Consider the following 25,254-nt stretch of genomic DNA (forward strand, 5'->3'; position numbering starts at 1 on the left):
GTTCTTAATCGTTACCCAAGTTTTACCCTAATCAAGAGTTTAGGATTGGAGAATATAGTTTGCAATGATTTCCACATTTTAGTCAGAAAATTATTTTAATTCTGAGAGGTTTTAGACAAGAGAAGCTGACAAAAGAGAATACCAGTGAAAATCAATATATTTAAGAAAACAAGCAGGGCAGTAATTATGTTAGTGTAAGGTGAACCTAATTTTTCTCCCATCCTTATTTCATGATGATTTTCTACTGAATTTAAATGTAAATTCATATGTAGATTTCTCTTTTCATACTCCAGAGAAGTTATTTTCAATGATTTGGGAAGTTGGGAGCAAAATAAATTCTCAATCCTGCGTATATATCTTGCCAGTTGACTTTTATTGAAGTTACTCAGTGTTCAGGTTTTGTATATAACAAAGAAAAGGCATATGGGGAATTGTTATAGCCATAAAGTAACTTTCCAATTGTATGCTTTTAATCAAGTCACAAAGAGACTAGAAATACAACTGTGCTGAAAGAAATATTGGTTATACCTCCATAAACCCTCATCTTCAGCACTCCTGGCTCTCCTGTTATCCCTGTCAGCACTGATCACAGAGTGCGCAGGGAAGAATCTCTCAGGGTGTGGAATCATATGTCCCGATGCGGGGCTTTTGCAGGGGTGCCAGTGCCCCGCTGGGCTCCCCAAAAGCACGGCAGACCGGCCCTGGGAAGCCTGCACAGTCCCCCTCCAACAGGTTTGTGAGCTCCCTCCACATCGGCCGTGGTGCCAGGCACACCCGAGGCCGCTGCGGGGGACACTGGGCGCCGACAGCGGGCGAGCTGCGACCTGTACTGTGGGTTTGTGTGTTCTTTGTTGCAGCCGGGCAGTGAGTTGGATAACTTGGAAGAGATTCTGGATGACCTGCAGAACAGCCAGTTACCACAGCTTTTCCCAGATAGCCGCCCAGGCGTGCCAGCGGGCTCGGTGGACAAGCAAGCCATCATCAATGACCTCATGCAGCTCACCAGTGACAGCAGCCCCGGCGCGGCAGTGGCCACCCAGAAACCAGCAATGAGGATTTCACAGAGCAGTGAGTGCACCCCCGCCTTCACACGCGTACACCGAGCTCGGGAACCCCCCAGTGCGGGGCCGTGGTGCCCCGGGTCAGGCCGGGAGGAGCTGGGCAGCTCCCAGTCCCGGGCTGGCGGTGTGTGGGGACGGAGCGCCATCTGCGGTCATCCCAGCTCCAAACGCGCAGGAGTTGTGTCTGATCTCACGCTCCGTGGCTTCAGAGATGTGTTCAGGGGTACCCTCAAATCAAAGGTCCCCTCCTGTGGTGACAAGTGACACTGCTGTTGGGAGGGTTTCAGCATGGAGGGTCCGTGCGGTTTTTTGCAATGCAGGTCGTTCCTTTCTGGCAGCTCGTGCAGCAAAAAGGTGCAAGAGAAGCTTTTCTAAGCACGAAGGAGAGTCTTCTTCTAAAACCACAAGATTAATAGAAGGATAGAAGATTAAGAATGGCCAACTTTAATTTGAGATTGTGGCTTTTAGTTGAGTCACTTCCAGCTGACAGCTTTCTTTAACCTTATTAATCAGCTTACACATCACCATTGAAATGTTGGTTTGCCGTCACAGAATAATGGAAAGCAAGCAAGCAAGACAGGAGTCTTATCAAGTACTAATATTGAATAAAATAGCATAAAAAACACCGCTTCATTCTTTGCTGCTGTTGGCTAGGATGGCCACATCTATTTACTCCCTTAGATGTGCTCTATTTTTCTTTTTCTTGTAAAGTAGATAATATTTAGATAATATTTATAGCCATTCTGATAATCTTAAACTAACACTGAGCCACTTTCAAATTCACTCAAATTACTTAAAAATGTTTAGATAAATACCAGTATTCTATCAATAAAAAGTAGTGTTTAAATTCATATTAAGGCCACCTCAGATTCTTAAATTATCACTTGTTATCCATGTTGCTCAGAGAAGGATGCTTGTGTTTAAGGTACTTGCTTTTGTGAGTATAGAGGTACTAACAGCAGCACCTCAAAAGTCCGAAGGAAATCTCTGTGCATGTGAAGTCTTCAGCATAGTCTTCATGAAGCAAGGTCTGTTTGTTCCTTCCAGCCTTTTGGCTTTCTAGGGGTAGCCGAGCTTTAGCTCTGCTTTCAAGGCTACTGCCAGTACAGTAACAGTATGACTGTAAATGAGAGTGGCTTGGTGGTTAGCAGCAGTTCTGTAAAAGCAGTATCCTATTTCCTATCAAAATTAGGAACCTAAAATATTTTCCCCCAGCTCAGTCTTATGTCTGTGACTGATTCCCCTAGGAACTTGTGCCTTGTGTTCAGTAGAAAAAGCATACAGGAAACAGGTCCATAGAAGTAGTGAGGGGCCTCTCATATGCTAACAGAAAAGCAATGTAGAATGAATGTCAAATCATACAGAATAACAAAAGAGATTTGGTGGGTTTTACTGTTTTTTTTTTCTGGAGAAATAACCAACTTTAATTTTACAGGTTTTAATGAATTATATTTATTTTCAACAGACAAATATTTTCGTCTGTTGAAAAATAGAAAGGCTGCTAGATCTGCCAAATTGCATTGAGTCTGTTACGTGGGGGATAGGGAGCCTCCTTCAGTCCCATCCTGACAAAGAGTAGAATAAGCAGGAAGTGATTTGATCTAAGCACCATCACAACTCATCTACTGTGTTGTTATTTTGTGCCGCAGTTCCAGAATTCCTTTTTGTAATATCAGTGGGTGCTGGCAAAGCTGCTCATACAATTAACTTATTTATCTATGTGATGTGTCAAACTTCTGGAGCAAATTGTTCTGAAACTGTCACTGAAGTTTAATTTCGCTTCAGTCCTTAGGCTTTGTGATGCCCCTAATCTTGAGAAAGTAACTTTTGCATCATAAGTAAGTTTTGTTTGCTTAGTTGAACAGGCTGACAAGACAAACGTTCAGTCTCGTGGTTAGGAATTAGGTGTACGTGATGTGATATATTTTCTCTACACACATATAAGCAAGCACATTCACCTGACAGAGAACTTATATTAAAAAAATAAATACAGTAAGTTCCTGTAGTCTGGTTTTATAAGATAAAAGTAAAAGTCAGAGACCTTTGTTATGAGATACTTCTGTGCATTTTAATAAACTTACTAAACCTCATCTAAGTTTTCAGATTCAAAAGTAGCACTACTTCGATCTAAAATAAGAAAGTATTAATTTAACTTCTCAGTAATATGATGAACACAAAAATGCAGAAGTTGCTGTAAGGATGCTGTTATATCAGAACCACTCCTAGGGGAAGCTATCAGAAAATATTGCAAATAATACTTTCACAAAAATGTTTAATTTACTTGCATGTATTTTATGGGTAGGATTGAAAATGGAATCAAAGCTACAAGGTCAGTGTTTCATTCATGTTTGAGAACGAGTTGAGCACACAGTGGATGCTTTCATGCATTGGAACATTGCCCAAAGACCAGCTGAGCCAGATGCTTGCCAGTCACAGTCTGAAACTCACTTTGCTGAGGCAGTCTGCCGTTTTATTTGCAGAGGCTGATTTTAAAAGCACAACCCAGAAGGAAGCAGTTACATAAAGGTGGCAGTAACCATCAGGGATGGTTCTATTTTACCAGAATTTTATGGTGGCACAGCTCTGTTTCTGGACTGTTTTTTTGTTGCTGCTGAATCATGGAAGTATTTATTCTTATTAATGACAAAAAAATGTAAAAAACCCCAAAAAATTAAGAGGGACTTTTGAAATGGGCCTGTGGGACCCAATATGGAGTCAGGTTGTCCTTAATTTTGAAGATTTCTTCAGGGGCACAGCTTATGGTGGAAAACTTTCCAAACTGAGATAATTCCTAGCAATCTGCCTCAGGATGACATCTGCATGCAATTACAGTCCTACTAGGTATAAGATTAATTGGCAGTAGTATGCACAACACATAGTGGTGTACTTTGCTATAGTGACTCTTCTGTCAGTTAAATTGCATCATTTAAAGTTTTTTAAAATACACATCATATCTGGTTTGTGTTTAGTGTCAGAATGTTCCTTTTTGAAATTTACGTTTAAATGTCAAGAAGGGATGTTTCTCAGACAGATATAGAGTGGGCAAATTATGCAAGATTAAATAGCTGAGCCCAAGAGTTTTAATTGTGTCTAGGTTATTTTCTTCTTTTCCTTTTTTTTTTTTTTTTTTTTTTTTTTTTTTTTTTTTTTTAAGCTAGTGAAGTTTCCATTCTTGTAACTTTGCTTTTTTTTCTTTGCTCCTCCTGTCTAGCTTTTAATAACCCACGAGCAGGGCAACTGGGCAGGTTATTACCAAACCAGAATTTACCACTTGACATAACACTGCAGAACCCAACAGGTGCAGGAACTTTCCCACCCATAAGAACGAGTAGTCCCTACTCAGTGATACCTCAGCCGGGACTGATGGGCAGGAATGAAGGGATGATAGGAAGTCAAGGAACTTTAGGCAACAGTAGCACAGGTAAGATGATTTTCCTTTTTTTGTTTTTTTTAATATGCTTGGGTAATAGGATATAGTATGTGCAGCTTAACATTGGGGTTAATACCAGGGCAGATTATTACTTTCCATAAAGCCTGGAAGAAATCATGTTTTGTGGGGTGTTATGTATTGGCATATTTATTTTTAATTTCTGCATATTTTTAGTCCTGTCTTTTATGCACTGCTTTTTACCTACCTATAGAGATGGGTCTTTTGAAGTGAAATCATGGGCATTACTGTGGCCCTTATGATGTTGGCTTTGCCCTTAATTATTCTTTATTTAGTAGCCTCAACTCCTTTTTGGGAACCATCAGATGTTGCAATTAACAACATGTTCACCTAATGATGAGCAAACATATAGCCTGTTTGACAGGAAAAGTCTGGCTGATGGATTTATTTCAACTAGTGCATAGTCTAAGACTGTGCAAGTGTGCAACAACCACTGTAAGAGCTCTGAGTAAATAAATGGGCATTGTAAATCCTCTCAGTTGGCTATTTGATGTCAAATTTATATATTTAGTTGGCATCAGTGCTAAAAGACACATGCAGCCAGATGCTGAAGTATTTTGTTTAAGCAGTTTAGAGATCAACTTGTATGCTTTCAAGTGTCCTCTTACTTTCATGTTTATACATATTAGAGGGTTTTATTCATCTTACGTATACAAGTTAGAGAATACTATTGTGTCCCTGCCTTGCTTTAACACAGCACATCTTTCAGCTGATAAAATATATACACAAATGGATGGAACCCGAGGATGTCACAGTAAAGCAAATTTTGTACAGCAGCTGAAACAAAGACCCTCTTCAGAGGGTTTTTCTCTGGTTCTATGTCACCAAATAATTGAACTGATAAGTAACCATTGTTTGTGTGGCTTTTTGTATTCATTTAAGGGATGTTGCATAATGTAACTGAAAAGATCAATCTGAACCAGTAGTCCAACCTGAAATCAGTGTTGTATCTACTCTCTTGATTGATAAAAAAATTGAAATGTATAAATACTATGAATGTCAGCTTTGGGACTTGGGGGTTTTTGTGTTGAGGCTTCTTGGCCACTGTCAGAGTGTAGTATTCTATATATTCCAAGTGTAAATAAAACGTATCAGTTGTTTACAGTAGATGTGGGAGGACTTCCCCTATAATAACGGTAATGAACTTCAGCATCTATCGGAAAGTTCCTGTGAGTAATTTCCCTGCACCGTACATTGGTCTGAGATTATCTGGGTGAGCCTTGAAGCTCTGAAGGCTCTAGGTTCTAAATGAAAGAAGTCACCAAAAGATGTTTGCAGAGCCCGGATTGATACTCAGTCCTTCTAATTTGTAAGTGTGTTTAGTGTTAACACATTGTTACTCAAGTCGCCATTCTCACTTAGCACTTGGAAAGTAAAGCACTGACACACATCAGCAAACGTGATTCATTTCCTGAGGAAGGAAGTTAAGGCTATCCACACACCCTCAGCACCTGTTGCAGACTACATGTGGGAACACTTACTCTGAGCAGCATTTCAGAAATGATAAAAGGGCCTTCCTCCTGTAAGATGTATCACAGTCTCCAGTCCCTTGACTAAGCAGCGTCAGGCACTGTTCTGCAGCTTTGCACATCTGGATGGGCAGCTGTGGTGGTAGAGCATGCTTTGAGTGAAGCTACTGCATTGGTATCGCTGAAAATGCAGCTCCCCAGGCAGCAGTAGTGTTAAGGTTGTTCTGATGATGTGCTGGTACCTGATTGTTTGGCTTTTGTGCAGGAATGATTGGTGGCAATGCCCCTCGACCTGCCATGGCGTCTGGAGAGTGGGGCAGCCAGGCTCCCGCAGTGAGGGTGACCTGCGCGCCCACGGCCGGTGCCATGAACCGGCCGGTGCAGGCGGGCATGATCCGCAACCCCACGGCCAGCATCCCCCTGAGACCCAGCAGCCAGCCCGGCCCAAGGCAGATGCTTCCATCTCAGGTCATGAATATGGGTAAGTCGCACATGGAGCTGTTCCTTTTGGCGCACGCTGGGTTGTTAAAGATGCAGCAGGAGAAGAAAGAAGTAAAAAATTCTCACTTCATTTATAGATTTGATAAGAACCATATTTCACGGTGAAATTTTCCTGTGGACATGGGAAAGAAGGTGCCTAAAACGCTAAATTTTAACAAATGTATGGAGATGGACAGTTCCTGCTACTCTGTAGCTCCACGGTTGTGTGGCCAAAGAAAGAGGATCTGAAGTTGCCTTTGGTTCACTAAAGACTGTGGAGTTTTTTTAGAGGAAATGCTGTGGAATGATAATTGTTCCTGGTCACTTTTAAAGCAAGTGCATTATAGTACTGACTCTACACACAATCTTTTTCTTATGCTTGTCTTATTAATTTTTGCATCTACGATGCTGTATCTGCTATTTTATCATTTTGAACCACTTTCAGAATACTCATGTTTTCTCATAATTTAAAAGCAAATTTTTACAAAAGAATAATGATGCTTTTAAGTGTAATGTTGCTGGAGTCTTAATGCTTTCGTTTGCTTTTACCATGATATAGGCAACTGAATGGAAAGCATTAACATGAAAGTAGCTTCTCTCCAGAAGAGTTACATGGTTATTTTTTCTTGATTAGGGCCATCTGAATTGGAAATGAACATAGGAGGACCTCAGTATAGCCAACAGCAGGCACCTCCAAATCAGACTGCGCCGTGGCCAGACAGCATGTTGCCTATAGAACAGGCAACTTTTGGTAATCAGAACAGGTGAGTCTTGGTGTCACATCGGAACATAGAGAGATTTTGCAGGCCTATGATTTACACACCTCATGGAAACAAAGTTCTACATAAAACATTCACCAAATGTGCATCAATTTATTTTTTGTATTATTTTGTGCTCATGAAATCTATGTGTGTTCCAATAATATTTATAAATGCTCTCTTTGCCATGTTATGTGTTGAATGAATTGAAAGTTCTGTATCACAGTGAATGCTGCCAGCACTTGAGGTATAGTTGCAGCATTTTTCACCTCTGGAGCATTAACGTGGGCATGATTCTGTCTGATTTTGCTGTTCTTATTACACTTAACACTAAATGTGGAAGAGTGCCAGTAGTACTACCCATGACTACATAGTCATAATATCTGTCCCTTCCTGCAGTGGGGTGGCATTTTCAGATGTAAGACGTGGTTAATTATGTTTTGTTTGGGTTTTTTTAATTGACCAAAATTCTGTAAAAGAGGAGGAAGGAAAGATGAAGTGAAAGGAAGGCTGCCTCTTCCCTGAAGTTAGCTCCTCCTCAGGTAATCAGAACTGCAGTTTGGTCCCAACTCATTAGCTCCTATGTAATGTGTTAAATACTTCATTTGTCATCAGGACTTTTAAATGATGGCACAACTGTTACAAGCAACTTACACTTTTTAAGAAAGAGCTATGTCTTCTCCAAAAGGTTTGCAGTTCGCTTTAGAGAGACTGTGTATATATGGAATGCCTAAGGAATGCAAAATGGGCAAGCAAGTGCAAAATGTTGAAATATTTTCAGTTGTGTAAGTAGTAAATTGGAGGATGACTGAAAAGCAAATGGATACGTTTGGAACAAACGTGTGTTTGAAAAAAATGTTAATGTTCGGACTACGTTATCTTAGTTTTCATTGGGATATCTGAAAATATTATCCATAAAAATATGTGGGATTTCTTTGTTATATTCCATGCTTTTCGAGATGTTTCCTGGTGTTTCCCTTAGTTAGCATATCCGTATGCAAAATGCACTGAATCTATAACTGAATTATTCACTTTAAAAATTACACCTTAAAAGAAAATGTGGGGTCATGTCTGGTCAGCAAGCCAGGCAGTTACTTCGTCCATTTTTTTTACTTTTCCATTTCTCGTAATTTCCTTATACCTAAAGCTGGTGGAAAAAAATCCCATTGCACTGCATCTGAAAGTAACAATATTTTGATCATTCACACCCCAACCAGAGATGATTAATTGGTTGATGCTATCATTTCTTGCTTTATTAATCAGCAACATTGGTATTTTCATAATCTGATTGTTGTGTGTATTAAATGAGTAACAATAATTCTTAAATTAAAAATTAAAATTGTCATTGGGGTATATAAAAGAAATTGAGAAATTGTAAGTAATTGTCATTTTTAATATACAGAATTTGACAAATGTTTTAGGCTTTTTTTTAGCATGTCTGTTCACATTCGTTTGCAATTTCAAGGAGGGTTTTTTTGCTAGTCTCACCAATTATTTTTCCATATAATACATCCCTTTTTATAAGTTATCTTTAGAGTTTGTAAGCAATTTGAATCAAAGGATTTTTTTTGCTCTTTCCTTTTGCTGATTTATAATTTCACCTATGAGAGTTAAAGATATTTCTCTCTATATGGGTTTGATTAATACTTTGCAATGTTTTTAAGGTGTGTCATATATCTTTCTTTTTTTTTTACTGTCTGGGATCCAGTTAAAAAGAATATATTTTTATTAGTTTTCCTGCTTGCCATCCTTTGAGTTCATTCAGTGTGTAGCCTGACGATGCAGCTTTCCTGCTTAGCTTTGACATAGAGATTAGACTTCCATGGCAACCATATATCTCATTATGGAAATTAAATACACAAACATGTTTCTTTGTTTTTTCTAAACAGACATGTAAAAAGGGTTCACATATAGTGCTTTTCCTCCCTCCATGGGTGACAGCTTTTGTTGTCTCTGAATAATTATCTGGGATGGGATTCTTCCATGATGTGCATATTGTAGCTGCCCTTGCCTGAAGAATGCTCTGCTCTTTATATTTCTTACTGCAGTTTCGTGGTAGCATGCATGAAGCAGGGCAGGTGTGGGAACTGCAGAACAAAAACATGTCATTTGGCTGCAGATAATGTGTTATTTCAGATTTAGTTTGTTTCTCGCGAAGTTTTGTCCTTTGGGTTTATAATAAACCTTTATTCTGCCTTTGTAACTGTGAGTGTGCTTCGCATACAAATTTAGGGGTGAGGTAAGCAGGATTTATAGAGCCATCACATGCTGCCTGACAGTATCCAAATTCTTGCTGATGTCCTTCCAAGGCACGTAACCAAGTGAATAAACTGGTACCCAAGTGTGCATTTGGGGTGAGCTGCTGCAATGTTTTGCTGCAAACAAAAAGGGAATGTCCTTTTCTCCCTGCTCCCTCATGTTTCTGCCCAGCTCTTCCAGATGTTCAGTTTGTGCGAGCTCAGGCAATCCATGGACCCATCTGTGACCTCTTTGGCTTGTTTAGCCTGATAGAAAACCAACTAAGGGGAGAGTCTGCGGAAATGAGCACTACTTGTGATGGTATATTTGACCTGACAAAGGGCACTCAACGTTACAACTAGTTTTTAAAAAACAGTTATTTAGCCCTCTGTCTTCAGTGACTGTATTGTATACTGACTTCTCTGTTCCTCTGTTGACCCTGTAATACGCAGTCAGCACTCGGGCTACCTGTGGTGGTCTTTCTTGCTTGTCAGATCCACCATGCTTGTAGTGTCTTGGCAGGCATTAATCACACTGTTCAGTTACTTCTTTGGGTAGCATAACTTCCATCCAGAATAACTTTCTAAACAAAACTGACAGCGATTACAATAATGTCTGTCTCCACTTGTTAGTTCCATTTGAGTACTAATCCTTTGATATTAGTTCATGTTTTCCAGCAGCTGTTTACCAATGCCCTATGTTCATGTTTTCACAGGCAACCGTTTGGCAGCTCACCAGATGATCTCTTGTGTAATCATCCTTCATCAGAGTCACCAAGTGATGAGGGTGCTCTCCTGGATCAGCTTTACATGGCATTAAGGAATTTTGATGGTTTAGAAGAAATCGACAGGGCTCTAGGAATACCAGAACTAGTGAGCCAGGTATACAAGACATGGTATTTTGCATGCATTAGATATTGCTATTATAAGATATGTTGTCAAGGTGGAGTTGAAAAAGGGGATTATAAACCATGTCTTGCAAGCTAGGATGGTGAAGTCCATGTAATGGCTCAGCATCACCTGAAAACCTTCCCTCAGCCACTGGTTTAGTCTTCCTTCCTTTCCCCTGCCACCCTCACCTAGATCTCCTTCTGGCCTGCTTTATGCAACTAAACTGACAAAACAAAAATATAGTGGTCAGAGGTGCAACTATAGGGGGACAAAGGTAAGATCATGGCCAGCAACAGAGAGTATAGGAAAGAGGAAAATAAGATCATGAAGACTTAGGAGCAGAGGAGCAGGATCAAGAGTTCATTGTGATGGGGGCAACAAGCTTTTGGATTAGCAGACTTGAAACGTGTGAATTCACCCATGGTTTTTTCCTTAGTTGATTAATGTGTGTTAAGGGATGAGTTTTATCTGAGGCAGTTGATTTCATTCCAAGCACTGGAACTGTGATTTTTTTTTTTCTAAATTATGAGCTTGCTTGCTACACTTTGTTCTGTGTTTTTCCATCCATTCTTCCCTACGGTTACTTTTGTTGACTTCTATGTGGTTCTTGCCTGTTTCAGTCTTATATGGTGAAAAAAAAAAAAGTGGTAAAAATTAAAAAGTATTTTGAATAAAAGTTAGTTCCCGACATTTCTAGCATCAGAATTTTATTTCCAAAACCAGTATATGTCTGTATAATGACTTCATATTCTTAGAGGAGCCTGCAATACCCATTTCATTCTCCAGCACTCATCAGCACCCTGAGCATAACTTCTGAACTAGCTCTGCACTTCAGATATGAAATATGACCAATGAAATTCTGCTTTGAACATGAGAAAGCTATCTCCAAGCCTATTTGGTACAACACAGAAGTCAGTGAAGTGTAGAGCTAGAGATACAATTTATTGGTGAACTTCAATTTTGTGGTATGAAACTTTCATGCAATATTATATTGGTTTTGGAATGCCACCACCAAAAATTATGAATAATGGTTTATTTCAAACGAAGCAGTAAATATGTTTCTATTTAATTAATAATTCAGAGGAAACAGTTAAAGGATCTTGCAGATAAGAGAACTGCTTCATTTTAAAACATGTTTTTTAAAATAGCCTTCGAACATTTTACAGCTGCTTAAAGACTTTCTTTCATGAGGGCACTGAAATTTAGATTACTTTCATTTTCAAGGTCACTGTGGAATAAGCTATAAAATTATTCTGGCTAGAGCAAATATTGGGGGAATATCTAGAATAGAATTTAGAATTGTGTTAGTTTATTTATGCTAATGGATAATCTGTTAGTGCAAGAGTACCCTGAAAGAATTAGGCACTCTGTTCACATTAGCTTCTGTAATAGTTTCAGGCATCTTTATTTGAAGTCATTATTTTGTTTAAAGATACTGATAAAAATCTACTTATTCATTTGTAATACCTTTGGATTTATCTCAGATTCAATGGCAAAAATACACTGGCATCACTTCATTTACAGATTCTGATCTAGCATTTGTCGTTTCAGGTTTTTTATTCATTAGAAGGGTAACACAAGGTCTGTGTAAAGAACACAAGAAAGATTGTGGGGTTTTGTTAAGAAAAAACAAACCAACAAAACAAAGGAAAAGAGAGAGGAATGATTTGTCTCTATGAATGTATTTTGATACTCAAATATACAATTCGGCTTATTTTTATAAGTTTTATATTGAAAGCTAATGTAATTTTCTGTTTCAAAACATTCACATCCTACAAGGTTGTTTTCGCAGGCTGTCTGTATTAGTCCCATATAATCCTCTGGAAAGCCGTGTCCCACCAACTGTTCCCTATTGTTGGTGTGTTTCTGCAGAGCCAAGCTGTCGACCCCGAGACCTTCCCGAGCCAGGAGTCGGGCATGCTGCTGGAGCAGAAGGCCCCGGTGTTCTCGCAGCAGTACGCGGCGCAGGCGCAGATGGCGCAGGGCAGCTACGCGCCCATGCAGGACCCTGGCTTCCACGCCATGGGGCAGCGCCCGGGCTACACCGCCCTGCGCATGCAGCCCCGGCCCGGCCTGCGCCCCGCCGGCATCGTGCAGAACCAGCCCAACCAACTGCGGCTCCAGCTGCAGCACCGGCTCCAGGCACAGCAGGTACAGCCCCCACCCTGCCCAGCTCTCCTGGGCGGCACGTGCGGTCAGCTTGCTCGAAACAGACAGGGTCTTTTCAGCTAAAATTTGGCAGGAGCCACAATGAGTTTTGACAAGATAGTGCCTTGCACGTTCTCTTTTTTGATCTTCTTTTTTTGGCATCTTCGCATTATTCTTCGTATAATACGATGCAAGAACATGACCAGTATTTAAGCCTAGATCTCAAGGTTACATTGGGGCTTTTTGTTATATCCGTCTTTCTCTATTTGTTGTATCTTGGCTCTTCCACCAGTCTAAATGCTTTTATGTTACCTACGTACTGCATCCTTTTTTTTTTCGTCCTTGGCCTTGATCTGCTTCTGAGAGTTAAGTTCTTGTTTCTTGTTTCATTTTTAAATACATAGGTTTGTAGTACTACCAGTGAGATATCAATGCTTTTTGTATTTAAGGAGGAGAGAACATTCCTGCCTTCAGTCATCAGGATAAGGTCTAATTTTGAGTAAGCCTCAATAGTCCTGTCCCCAAGTGAAAAGGAACAGGAACTATGAAGGGAGTACGTTTGGTATAAACAGCGTAGTATCTATGTTGTTATTTTTATGCTGTATTATCTCTTTAAGAAACAGCATTCTGTGGATGATGGTAGGATTTGAGGAGGAAAATTAGTCACTGCTTGGATATGTAGGACTAGATCTACAGTCCAGCTGACCAGGGAAGTAGATCTGTATGACTCTGTATGTAACATTTCTTTTTTTCCCTTTCTTTCTAAAAACTTCTGAGTTTTGGTGTTGGGGTGGTTTGGTTTTTTTTCTCTTTAGAATCGACAGCCACTGATAAATCAGATCAGCAGCGTCTCCAATATGAATCTGTCTTTGAGAACTGGAGTGCCAACACAGGTGAGAAAAATAATACATTTTATAAAAGAAAGTCACTTCCTTTTTTGCTTTCTTGCCCCAATATAATACAATAGTAATGCTATGGGGCAAGTACAGTTTCAATACAAGTATTGCAATCTGTGTGATAAGGGAGTATTTTGCTGTTTTGTTTTTGAGAGTCATTGCCATTTTTACATGGGCTGGATGATTGTTTAATAAAGATTTGATATAACTGCATTTTTAACCATGCTTCTCATTTCCTCAAGATGTGTGTTTTTAATGAGCTGCTCCATTTGCAAATACAAATCACTGCAAATACAAATCACTGCAGCCATAAACACTGGTTTTATTTCAGTTACTGACTTTTGCACTGTTGGAAGTCTTTCCCAGCAGAAGTATTAGCGAGATTATTCTCTCCTGCTTTTTATCTTTGTTAGTTGTATGATGGGGGGAGGGAAAAAGCTGGAATCTTTGAGATTGCCCTAGCAGAGATGCCTGTGCTGGCTGTGTTGCCTGGGAAGGGTTGTTGATGGGCGTCGGTGGTTTTCCCCCAGGGCCCCATCAACGCACAGATGCTGGCGCAAAGGCAGCGGGAGATCCTGAGCCAGCACCTGCGGCAGCGGCAGATGCAGCAGCAGCAGCAGCAGGTGCAGCAGCGGACACTGATGATGCGAGGGCAAGGCTTGAGCATGACCCCCAGCATGGTGGCCACCGGTGGCATCCCAGCAACCATGAGCAACCCGCGCATCCCGCAGGCAAATGCCCAGCAGTTTCCATTTCCTCCAAACTACGGTACTGGTTCCACTCCCCCTCAGTGCATTTTGTCAGTCCTTACTCCCCCATGCTCCCCCCAGTGCTGGGTCCGAGTCCCTGGTCCACAGGCTCTTGCCTGACTCCTTGGGAACCGTGGAAAAAATGGCAGTTTGGACACCTTGGAGGTTCCACTTTCCTAGCTCCAGTGCCAGTTACTCTCCAGCACTGCTCTTTCTTTGAGCAGCAGCAGAAGTGCAGTGTGTGTTTGTTTACATATAGATATATGCAGATAAATATGTGTACGCACAGACAAACACATCTGTGTGTACGTATTTGCTTGATGGACTCTGGATTTTGAGTGAACTAAACAAAAAGCTCTTCAATTTAAGTAATATAAATCAGTTCTAGAGAAGGCATTCCATTTCCTACCCCTAACCCAATGTGTAATACAATAATTAATACAGTTTCCTTTCTTTGTTTTGCAAAGCCACAAGCCACTGTTCTGGGCAGTTACCTCCATACAGTTGTTGTTATACAGTTTCTTTATTTATACCTGCTGTAGAAGTTATGTTACAATTATATTAATAATATGTTATGTGAAAGTTCTGCTGATGTAGCAAATTATGTCCATCCAACTCTAAATTTGGTATCTGCTCTTACCAGATGATAAAATTAGCACAGTGTAAAGACACATCTGCAGGTATGAGCTCTTGGTTTGTTTTAACTCTGAATGTACAGTGGGTAAAATTCTCATTTTCTTCTTCAGGTATTAGTCAGCAGCCCGATCCAGGCTTCACAGGGGCTACCACTCCTCAGAGTCCACTGATGTCACCAAGGCTGGCTCACACTCAAAGCCCCATGATTCAGCAGACTCAGGCTAATCCTGCCTATCAGTCCTCTACGGAGATGAATGGGTGGGCACAAGGGAATATGGGTGGTAACAGGTAAATCCAGAAGACGACCAAAATGAACACACAGAGTAATGGGGTCATTTATGGTCTACACTTATTTACGGGCTCGTTTTATGTAACTGTTGGTGTGTTTGTCTGTTGTTAACTATCTATCCTAAAAGAGATTTCTTTTCAATTTGGCTTGACGAATTGGTTTAAATTCTGTCTTCATACAAGGCAAAGTGAGTGCATAGCTAAAAGACCTGCATCCATGCAATGCATTGCTTTGTCTGTTACAACTGATCAAACACTGTGTGCCCTTAAGAAGCACCTGTGCTGCACAGTGAACTCCAGCCCCCAGCATTTGTGTGGATGCATTTCTTCTGCATATGATTTTCATCCCACACTGCTTTCCACATGGCTGGATCAGCTAAGCCAGAGCCTATGCATTCCGTACTGCTCTGGAATTGCAGTGATTGGATTATCACCTCCCACTTTAAATGCTGGAGTGTAACCAGGTTCAGCCCATTAGTGCTTGCACATGCTGGGGGTCAGCATATAGCTGTCGCTCCTTGACAGCATTGTAGCAATGCCTCATGCATGCAGTCACCTTTTCAGCTGAGGCCCCTGCCCCGGTGGGTGTAGCTCTAATAATCAGTCTGTCCAAATCAAATGGGTTGGATGTTGAACACTATCAATAGGCAGCAATGAGCTTCCAGGTGGCAGTGATCTGAGCTTTTCCTTGGAAGAGGGGAGGAGCTACCAGGTACAGCCTGAATCTGTTGGCACTGGGGTGCACACAGCTGTCTCTAGCACCGTGCTTTTGTCATCCTGAAGTTCTCAGGCTTACTGTCCTAGCACAGCAACAAATCTTTTTCCTACTAGTTGTTAAAGATTTAATAAACCCAAAACACCAGTATTTTATTGATGAGGCTAATCCAAGTAAATTTCCCCCTAAAGCAGCTGATTTATCTCTTATCCTTGTGTTTGTCCATGCCTCATCCTCACGGTCTTCCTGAAGCATCTGCAGGAGGCATAGCTGCCACTGTTGTGGCTCCTGCCAAAAATGGCAGCAGGGGCAGCTCCATAAGTCCAAAGGTTCGCTTTGCTAAACTGCAGCTCTACAGCAGAGACATGTCAAATGTGCTTACACAAGCCACTGAGTATTCACAATGATCTGTAGTGTACTGTTTCAGCCATCCAGATAACAACTTAAAAATGGGGTGAGGTGGCCTGAAAAGACATGGAATTGGAAGGGAGAGAGAGAATGGTGGGATTTTTTGGGCTTGGTCCTGTGCCCAGAATGCCGTTGCACTCCACCAGGTCTCAGAGTGCACAGCAGTAGCCTAACACAGTACCCAAGTGCAAGGCTGAGGGTTAACCCTGAAAGTGGGAGCAGTGCTTCACAGGGAGGGAAAGTCAGCCACTGATACTGAGACACAGCAGCCCTTCCAGTATTTCAGTCTAATGCACATCCTCTAAACAGACACATTGTCAGTAATAATTCCTTCATCGGCTGTTGAATTATGCTCAAAGACTAGAAAAACCTGATGTGTAAACAATGAAGTACATTTTAGGAAATGTAAAGAAGTCTCTCTTATGGCTTTCAACATAATGGGAAGGAAGATACTGTCCAGAAAGCACTTGGACTGAATAAAATCTGGGATGAGGTTTTCCAGTTACTCCTCTTTAAGTTGTTCAGAAATGCCCTTAAAGAAACATAGAGGGTAGTTGTCGTAGACTTTATGTTGTTTCTTACAGTGCCAGAGTTTCAAAACCTGATGCTAAGACCTAGTAAATAAATTTCTGCACAATTGCATGTCTATATTTGTGAGCCTGCTTGCCATAATTGTATGTGCAAATCTGGTATTCATATATGCAAATAGCCTATTTTGTGAAAAAGAAAGTTTATTACCCCATCTACAATTTCAGCTCAACAGTCCTGTTCTGTGCTTACACTGGAGGTTAAAGGTGTTCTCCTCTCTCTCCAGACCTTACTTTAAAATACATACAAAGCTCCTTTAGACAGCTAATTGGTTGTTCTTGCACATGCATAACAGATTTGTACTCTGCCATAGTTTCACACGCAAAGGCATGCATTTTTGTACACAGACATGGGACCTTAAATTTCAAAAATTGACTCCTTAGATATTAATGCAGCTGAAAACTAGCTTTTCCCTTGAAGCTGGAATAAATGACAGTTTATTCAAATTCTAGCTTAAGATATCTTTTTAAAAGTTTCTTAGTGGCTTCAGCATTCTAAGTCTGACACATTGCTTTTTCCATTCCTTGCTGTAGCATGTTTTCACAACAGTCCCCACCACATTTTGGGCAGCAAGCAAGCACCAGCATGTACAACAATAACATGAACATCAGTGTATCCATGGCAACCAACACAAGTGGTATGAACAACATGAACCAGATGACAGGGCAGATCAGCATGACCTCAGCGACCTCTGTGCCTACATCAGGGTTGTCCTCCATGGGTCCTGAGCAGGTGAGAATCTAAGGATGTGAGATGACAGCTAGAGGATTTGCTTTTATTTCCTGTAGTTTTTCAGGTTCCATTGCATTGTGTTTTTCTCACTAGTTGTCTTGAGAAATGATGATGTTGAAAGGGCTTTGGTTTTAGCTCTGCACTCGAATAGCCAAGGTGACCAGTGAGGTAGAGAGCACTGTAGATAGCTCCTGGACTTCCACAGGAAGCATATGCTGGTGGTAGCTCCTGTTCTCAGTAGGTAAGTGTCGGTAGCACAGCTGTAGTTGCTGATTTTCCCAGCAGTGAAAGCTAGAACTGGATGGCAGGCAGCTGCTTCCTAGAGAGAAGAACGAAAGCGGCCAGCATGGACAGGGTTTGGAAAATGCTTCAACTGCCACAGTGTTTGTAGTCCTAGACAATAAATATTCCATCAGCTTTCAGAACTATCCATGTGGGAACTTTACAAGCACTAAATGCACATTTTTTTCTAATATGGTGCATATCAATTAGGTTGCTGAACCAATAGGTAAGTAATCTGTTCCTTTCTGCTGAGACAATGTTTACACACTCGTTCTTATTTGATACTGCTACTTAGGATATCTGAAATAAGAAAAAGTAACATTTTTGTTTGTCAACCTGCAATTAAACTCTCTCAGTACATCAATAAGTGTTTGACAAACAAATCCACATAATTAACAGACTCACATATTTGTTTCAAAGCTGACCTTCATCTTGTTCAGAAACACAGGCTTGAAATTGTGGACTTAGAAATAGCGGCAGGAAAGTACCTCTTGTGTCTTCAGCTAACATCTCCTGCTATGGACATCTCTTGCTATAACTTTTTTTTCAGATAACATAATATTCCAGTTTAAAGCTGATTGTGTGATGGCTGTTAATGTATGACTTTTTTTCCAGCCTAAATTTGATAATAGAGTATCTACTTTTCCAGTGTTGTCCTTTACCTTAAGTAGCTCGTTTCTTTTCTTGTGTTTTAGAAAGATTCTATCAACGTGATTTTTTTTTTTTGTTAGTTTGAGATTGTTGGATTGTTTAGTTTCAGGTTTTGTGGGATTTTTCTTGTAAGCCAAAAAAGCCACAGTTTTTCAATCTCTTAGGCTTTAAATTCCCTTTCCTGTCCTGCAGCTGTTATGGTTTGAATCAATATTTCCTAAGCACCAGAGCCATGTGCATGGCACTAGTTCTTTCTCATTTCTCTTGGAATACTCTGACAGATATAGCTGCAGATCACATTCGTCTTCTACAGCTGCTACATATTGGTGACCCAAGGTAATTTTGATACTCCCAAATCTGTCACCTTCTCTGATATTCCCAGTTGCTAAGCCCAACTATAGCAGACTTCGTTTATCATTAGTTCCCAAGTTAATAGAGTTGCACACATATAGTGTAGTAAAACAATAGTAAAATTGAAAAAGAAAAGAGTGGGGATTTAAAGGTGATGACCCAGTCTGATTTCTCAGCATACCCATGCTACACACCTTTTCCTAGGAACCTGAATTGACAAACTGCGTCGTAGAAACAGGTCTGGTTTTATTTCGAAGATTTTCATGCAGGGTACTCTTTCCCCTGGCACAGCTGTCACAGTGTTTTTCCTTCCTGTTAGACTACAAGATCTTGTTTCAAGATAGCATTTATCTAACTTCCAACAAGCTGAATAGGCTGAGGTTCTTTATCCATCTCTACATTTGGGTTTCAGCCCATCAGTCCCTTTTTTGGATCTACTTTAAACTCTGTGGTTGTAACCTCCTCCTAGAAATATGAACGGAGTAACCAGAGACAGTGATTTAACAGTGACTGCACCAAAGCTCTGTAGAGTCAAGTTCTGCTTGCAATTTCTCGTCCAGTCTAGGAGTTGCCTTGGTTCTTTTGGTGACTATGTCACACTGAAACCCTTATGACAGTCCCCCCCAAGTTCTTCTCAATACATTCTACATAGATGTAACCTGCATTCTTTGTTCCCAAAAGTATTGCCTCCCTCCTGTCTCCATCAAATTGCATTTCTTAGATCATGTCTATTAAAGCAAAGTGCTGTGGCTCATTCTGTGGCAGTAACCTGTTTTCCTCCTGGTTTACCACCCCAGCACTGTGTCATCTGCAAGCAAATGTTTTATGCTTGGTCTAGGTCAGAGGTGGCTAGCTGACAGCTGAGGGACCATTTCTGGGCCACGAGACAGTCCTTTTTAGTCCTGAGGAATGTGCTGTACTGCTTTGCATTTTCTTTCTTGAGAAACATGAATAGCTAAAAATGTATACTTGAATACTAAAATTGACACCTTTTTTTCCTGTTTTCAGGGCATAGTGTTTTATTGACATTCATTTAGCAATTGACCTAGACTCCACTCAACTTTTTCTTGTAACTGGTGGTTTTCAAAATGACTATTTTCTGTAATTCTGCTGACTGTTGCCATTTCATTGATTCTTTGGGGTTTTCTTATACTGTCACCTATACTTCTGTTTACTTACTCAGTGTCACTTTTTGTTCCATAATACATAATTTTAACTTCACATGTTTCACATGTCTCTTTCTAACCGCAGTGAGAGTAACAGTGATTCAAGTGTGTTCTAGCTTTTGAAAAAACCTCAACATTATTACTATTGGATGGTTTTAGAAGTAAGATCTTATTGCCTAATGATAAACAGCTGTGCCTGGACTGACTTACCTGGTGAGAAGCAGGTATATTACCCCAGGTACCAAACAGATTTTGTTGGCTCTCTCTCCTCTCTCAATTGTGGCACTATGCTGTATCATACAGATATACCCAGAGTTCAGAAATACTAAGTTTGGTGTTTATCTGATCATACTTGTGTTATCCCCAACTTCTCTTGTTTACCACCTGGGCACCCAACATCACCAAGCAAAAAGATTGTGGCCAAAATGGGCTTGGTAATTATTATATGCTTAGAGGCTCTTTGCTATATTCAAAGAATGAGATCTTGTCTCATTATCATCTGTCTTATAATTACATTAAATCTCTTCAGGCTGCTCTTACTAGTGTTTCTTCTAGGAGACTGCTACCAGGAATGCTGAAATGCTAGCTGCTGGGTCTGCAGGTTCCTCCTGTCCAAAACAGCTTCCCCAGGCATCAAGAAAGTAAACCTTCCTGGTGTTGCACCATTCAGAGATCTTACTGTGCCCTTGTCCTCATCTTCTTTTTTGCACAGTGGACTATTGCCGTGGTTTTGCCTTTTGCTTATTTTGCATCATGGATCTGTGCTATTTACTGAGCTATCAAAGAAGCAGTTTAAAACCTATGCAAGAAAAGAGGCTTTTCACTATATGAAATAAACCCATGTTTAGAAGGCCACTCAGAGTAGATGTGTATTAATCTGCACAGGGCAGTACTCCCCAGGCCAAAATGATCATGGCATTTAAGAAGAGTTATCTTGAAATGGTATTTTGATTTTGTTCAGCATACCCAGAGTAAAGGAGCTCTGTGGTGGTAGGAAACTTTACTTGTTAGACACCTTGTATAAACTTTGGTTTATGGGAGACTATTAATCTTGCTTAATTACACAGGAATTCTAAAACATATTGTTCTTTTCTAGTCAGACTTCATATATGATAACTCTACTTTACCTTTCTTCAGAAAATTATAGAAACCTTTCAATTTCTTCATCCTTATCCATACTTTTCTAATTGAAATTTTTGCAGTCAGAAAAGTTAATGTGAGGTGTTTTGTTTTAAGGTCTTCTGAAGAAAATGTATTCATATAACAATGGGGGGGGGGAGTTTATTGTTTTTTTGAGTTCAGGTTGGAGGTTTTTATATCTGATACCATGTCATTCAGGATCCTTGCATCATCACTGGCAAAGAGATTCTTTAATAGAAACTTCATTGACGCCTTTGTTCCTTTTGTAGTGGCTTGGATCCACCTTCCTTTTCTGTACCTGTCCTAAGGGCCACGAGGCAAATCATGCAGTCATCTTTTGGTTCCAAAACTGCTGTTGATTCAGGACACAGTTTTCTTATTTCTGCTTTCATTTTTACTTTCCTTTGTCTACTGAACAATCAGAAAAGGTATTTGTGCTTGCACATTCTAATGAATGTTGATTAGTAGCAGAAAGCACTTTTTAAGCATGGATTCATCAAACGCATGCAGATAGAGCTGCAAAGCTGTCTATTATCTTCCTTTCTGAATAAAATAACGTGGTTCTCTTCCCTTCTGATTTAAATTTGCACATTCAGGTTTAAAAATCTCTCCACTTCAAGAAGCAAGAAAGCATCACTAGGAGGCTTGCAGCACTTACTCAATTTCTTTAGAGTTAAAATTCCTATGGCAAAAAATATTTTAAGTTTTTAATCTTTCCCATTGAATTGTGATCTTGTCTCCAGCAGGATTTGAAATCAGTCTTTAGGTGGTTGCGCATGAATGCATTTTTCAAAATCAGTGAATAAATAGTCAGGAGGACAAAATCAGAGAAATAACAGTCAGAAGGACCTGAAATGAGAAGACTTTGTGTGGCAAATTCAAGACAGTCTTCCTCAACAAGAGAAGGCTGAGACAGGATCTTGGCAGTATGTATGTCTGGAGGGAGGGTGTCAAGAGAATGGAATCTAATCTACTCTGAAGGAAGTAACAGAGAGAACTGACTCAAAATTTCTTCCTAGAAAGAGGTTTCTTTCTTTCTTTCTTTCCCTGTAAAACTTCTAAGGAAAGCTGTTTCTTCTAATATTTCAGAACCTTGCTGAAGGGCTCTGTTTTGTATTTTATGCCAGTTCCTACATGGTGAGATTAATCCTTTGACTGAGAAAGCAATGCAGTAAATTTGGCAAACTGCTTTTTCCACATAACTATGCATGACAGACCTTTTGGTTGTGCAGAAATGCACAGCTTCAATACTTTCCTGTGACTGTGTTCAGAAAATTATGGAGACCATCCTTTAGGAAAGCATGCCACTGCACATTTTCCCATTTAGTGTTATCTTTATCCCATTGCTTACAAACAGAAAAGTCTTGCTAAAACTAAGTCAGTAGTCAGTATAATTTGGCCTACATGTTATCTCATCAGGCTCTGAAAAAAGTGTGTGGTGGTTTGCAAGCAGCAAAGCCATGTGTTACTGAGGTTAGGAAGGTAGTTACATGTTTCTGCTTTCAGAACTATGATAGCAGAGATATCCTCTTCAGATAACACTGACCTAATTTATGGAACCTGCTTTGTAAAATATGCATAAGGGTCGTAGTATCAGGAATGAAATCTGTGTTGTTGACTGTGAAGCAGAATAATATAAGTCAAACACATGCTGTGCAAGAGGAGTGCCTGGCTATACAGCCACTTCCCTGACTTCAGCATTGTCTCAGGAGTGGGTGTTGGTACTTGCAAATAGTGTAATGGTCTGTAATGCTTTTTAATTCCCAGCCCTCCTCCTAATATATTTTTTGATTCATTCTCCTTAATATCTTGTTACCAATAGGTTAATGATCCTGCTATGAGGGGAGGCAATCTCTTTCCAAACCAGCTGCCTGGAATGGATATGATAAAGCAGGACGGAGATGCAGCGCGGGTAAGAAACGGGGTACGGGCGCAGCAGAACTATGAATTTGCTATGGCTGGAGTGGATACGGTATCTTTGTACTTACAGAGTTACAAGTACCCTGGATGATAGTAATTAATGTGAGGGAGGCGAGCTCTATAGACACAGAGAAGGAAGGAGGGAGGGAGGGAGGGACGGACGGACGGACGGACAGAGGGCAGCCGAGCGGCGCGGGGGAGGCGCCATCTAGCGGCGGCCTCTTGGGCCAGGGCACGGTGAAGTTCCCTGCTGTTGAAGAAGAGGAGTTTGAGTAACGGGGGAAATTAGAAACGTCTGTCTGAAAGGTTAATAACATGAATGAAAATGAAAAATGTGAAACTACGGAGGCAGAAGTAACCATACATATATTTTATTGTATCCCTGTCTTTTTTGTATTCATATGTATTTAAAATTTCCCAGACTCCAATTCTTCGCACACCTTCATCGCTCATATAAACATACCAATGTCTCCAAGAGTGGGGAGTCTGTACATAAAGAGTCTCTTCTGCAGCCATTTCATGGTCACTTTGATTAATAAAAAAATGCAGTGTATTCTGCTCTAGCAGAAGTTGTTATATACCAAAGCATTATTACAGAATCATAAATTGGTTTGAGTTGGAAGGGACCTTAAAGATACCTAGTTCCAAGCCCCTGTCATGGGCAGGGACAGCCCCTGCCATTAGACCAGCTTGCTCAAAGCCCCATCCAACACTGAATACTTCCAGCGATGAGTCATCCACAACTTGCCTGGGCAACCTGTGCCAGTACCTCACCACATTCACTGTAATAGATTTTTTCTTTTATCTAATCTTAATCTACTCTCTTTCAGTTTAAAGCCATTGCCCACTGTCCTGTTACAGTATGACACTGTAAAAAATCCCTCTCCAGCTCTCTTGTGGGCCTTTTTAGGTACTGGGAGGCCTGGAAGGTCTCCTGTTTAGTGCATTCCCTATCCAGGTAAATGTCATGTGCTAAGAGAAGCCTGGCTGTCAGAGAAGAAAATACCAGGTACTGCTGAGGAAAGAAAGGGAATAAGAATGTTGAGACAGAAGCAGACTAAAGGAGGAGGTAGGTTTTTAATAATTGTTGAAGAGAGAAGGAAAAGAGAGTGAATGTGACAGGGCACAAGAGGTGGTGGAGAGAAGTCAGGGTGCAGGTGGAAAGAAATGAGCGGCATGACTTCTGGCAGGGAATCTCTGGGGTGCAAAATAATAATATTGGAGTCAGTGCCATGATAATGAGAGGGACAGTAGCAATCCAAAAGAGAAACTTTGTTTCACCTGAACAAAAGCAGCTTCTTCAAGCCTCTCAAATTATTTTGGAAAGGTACATCAGACTGCACTTCGTGATTTTATGTTTATTCTACTAGCGTACCTCTGACTGTCAATGAAAATGCAGCTTATATGCACTATAAATACCTTTCACTGAACTTTGAACTGTAGCAAAGGTTAAATAGCTGCTTTTTTCATGCTACTGAGCCATAAACAACTCCTACAAAACTTCTTGGTTTGGTTTTGGTTTTGTTGTTTTGGTTTTTGGTTTTTGGTTTTTGGTTTTTTGTTTTTCGTTTTTTTTTAAAGAAAGTTCAAGCTGTGTAATTAATGTGCAACTTTTGCAGTACATAATTTTTTTCAAGTCGCTGGTATAGTGGGAGTGTTTATTTAGTATCTCTCTGGAGATACCGTTTCCTAGATGTCCACCCTGAAAATAAAGACATCTTTGGATTTTCACTTTTGTTTCCACTTGGAAAACCACTAACAGGGCCCCTGAACTGCCTCTCAGCATGTGAGAAAGAGGAGTTAAAGTTTAGTTTGTCCTCATTAGTCAGGGCATGAGGGATGTGAGTGTGGTGTCTCTGTGCTGTGAGGAAGGAAGGAGGAGCCACAATGAGGACTCAGTGCTGCCCATGGCTGGTCACACCCAAAGAGCTCCAGCTAAACTGGGAATAGATGTACAAAACATAGGACCTTGCTTTCCTGCATTGTGGGATAATTCTTGACCCTGACTTTGTCAGTAAAGGTACATTTCTAGGCCTTGTGTGAATGCAGAGGAGGGTGTGGTAAGGTCCAACGCATGGTGTAGGCAGCTTCCAGAGGGCAGCCTAGCAGCATGCACACGGACTGGTGAGAAAGCTGCCTACCCACCAGCACTGAGCAAATAGGGCCTGCCTCATATGTGACAGGAGCAAAGAGCTGCTCCATGGCCAGAACTACGGGATGTGAGTAAAAAGCAACCCCAG

General features: G+C 40.6%; 1 protein-coding gene across 4 annotated transcripts in view; it reads left to right on the top strand.

The window, feature by feature from the left end:
• Positions 1 to 25,254, top strand: part of NCOA2 (nuclear receptor coactivator 2) — a 189,445-nt gene that overhangs the window by 159,265 nt on the left and 4,926 nt on the right. For all 4 annotated transcript variants that reach the window (XM_066180299.1, XM_066180308.1, XM_066180302.1 and 1 more), the window contains 11 exons: positions 858 to 1,068; positions 4,273 to 4,482; positions 6,244 to 6,459; positions 7,093 to 7,222; positions 10,170 to 10,335; positions 12,217 to 12,495; positions 13,308 to 13,385; positions 13,919 to 14,156; positions 14,884 to 15,061; positions 17,306 to 17,504; positions 22,917 to 23,006. In XM_066180299.1, coding sequence (XP_066036396.1) covers positions 858 to 1,068; positions 4,273 to 4,482; positions 6,244 to 6,459; positions 7,093 to 7,222; positions 10,170 to 10,335; positions 12,217 to 12,495; positions 13,308 to 13,385; positions 13,919 to 14,156; positions 14,884 to 15,061; positions 17,306 to 17,504; positions 22,917 to 23,006 — 1,995 coding nt within the window. The remainder of the gene's footprint in view (positions 1 to 857; positions 1,069 to 4,272; positions 4,483 to 6,243; positions 6,460 to 7,092; positions 7,223 to 10,169; positions 10,336 to 12,216; positions 12,496 to 13,307; positions 13,386 to 13,918; positions 14,157 to 14,883; positions 15,062 to 17,305; positions 17,505 to 22,916; positions 23,007 to 25,254) is intronic.

Source organism: Chamaea fasciata, unplaced genomic scaffold (assembly GCF_029207755.1).
Source record: "Chamaea fasciata isolate MVZ Bird 193981 ecotype frontalis unplaced genomic scaffold, bChaFas1.0.hap1 SCAF_1, whole genome shotgun sequence".
NCBI classification, from domain to species: Eukaryota; Metazoa; Chordata; class Aves; order Passeriformes; family Sylviidae; genus Chamaea; species Chamaea fasciata.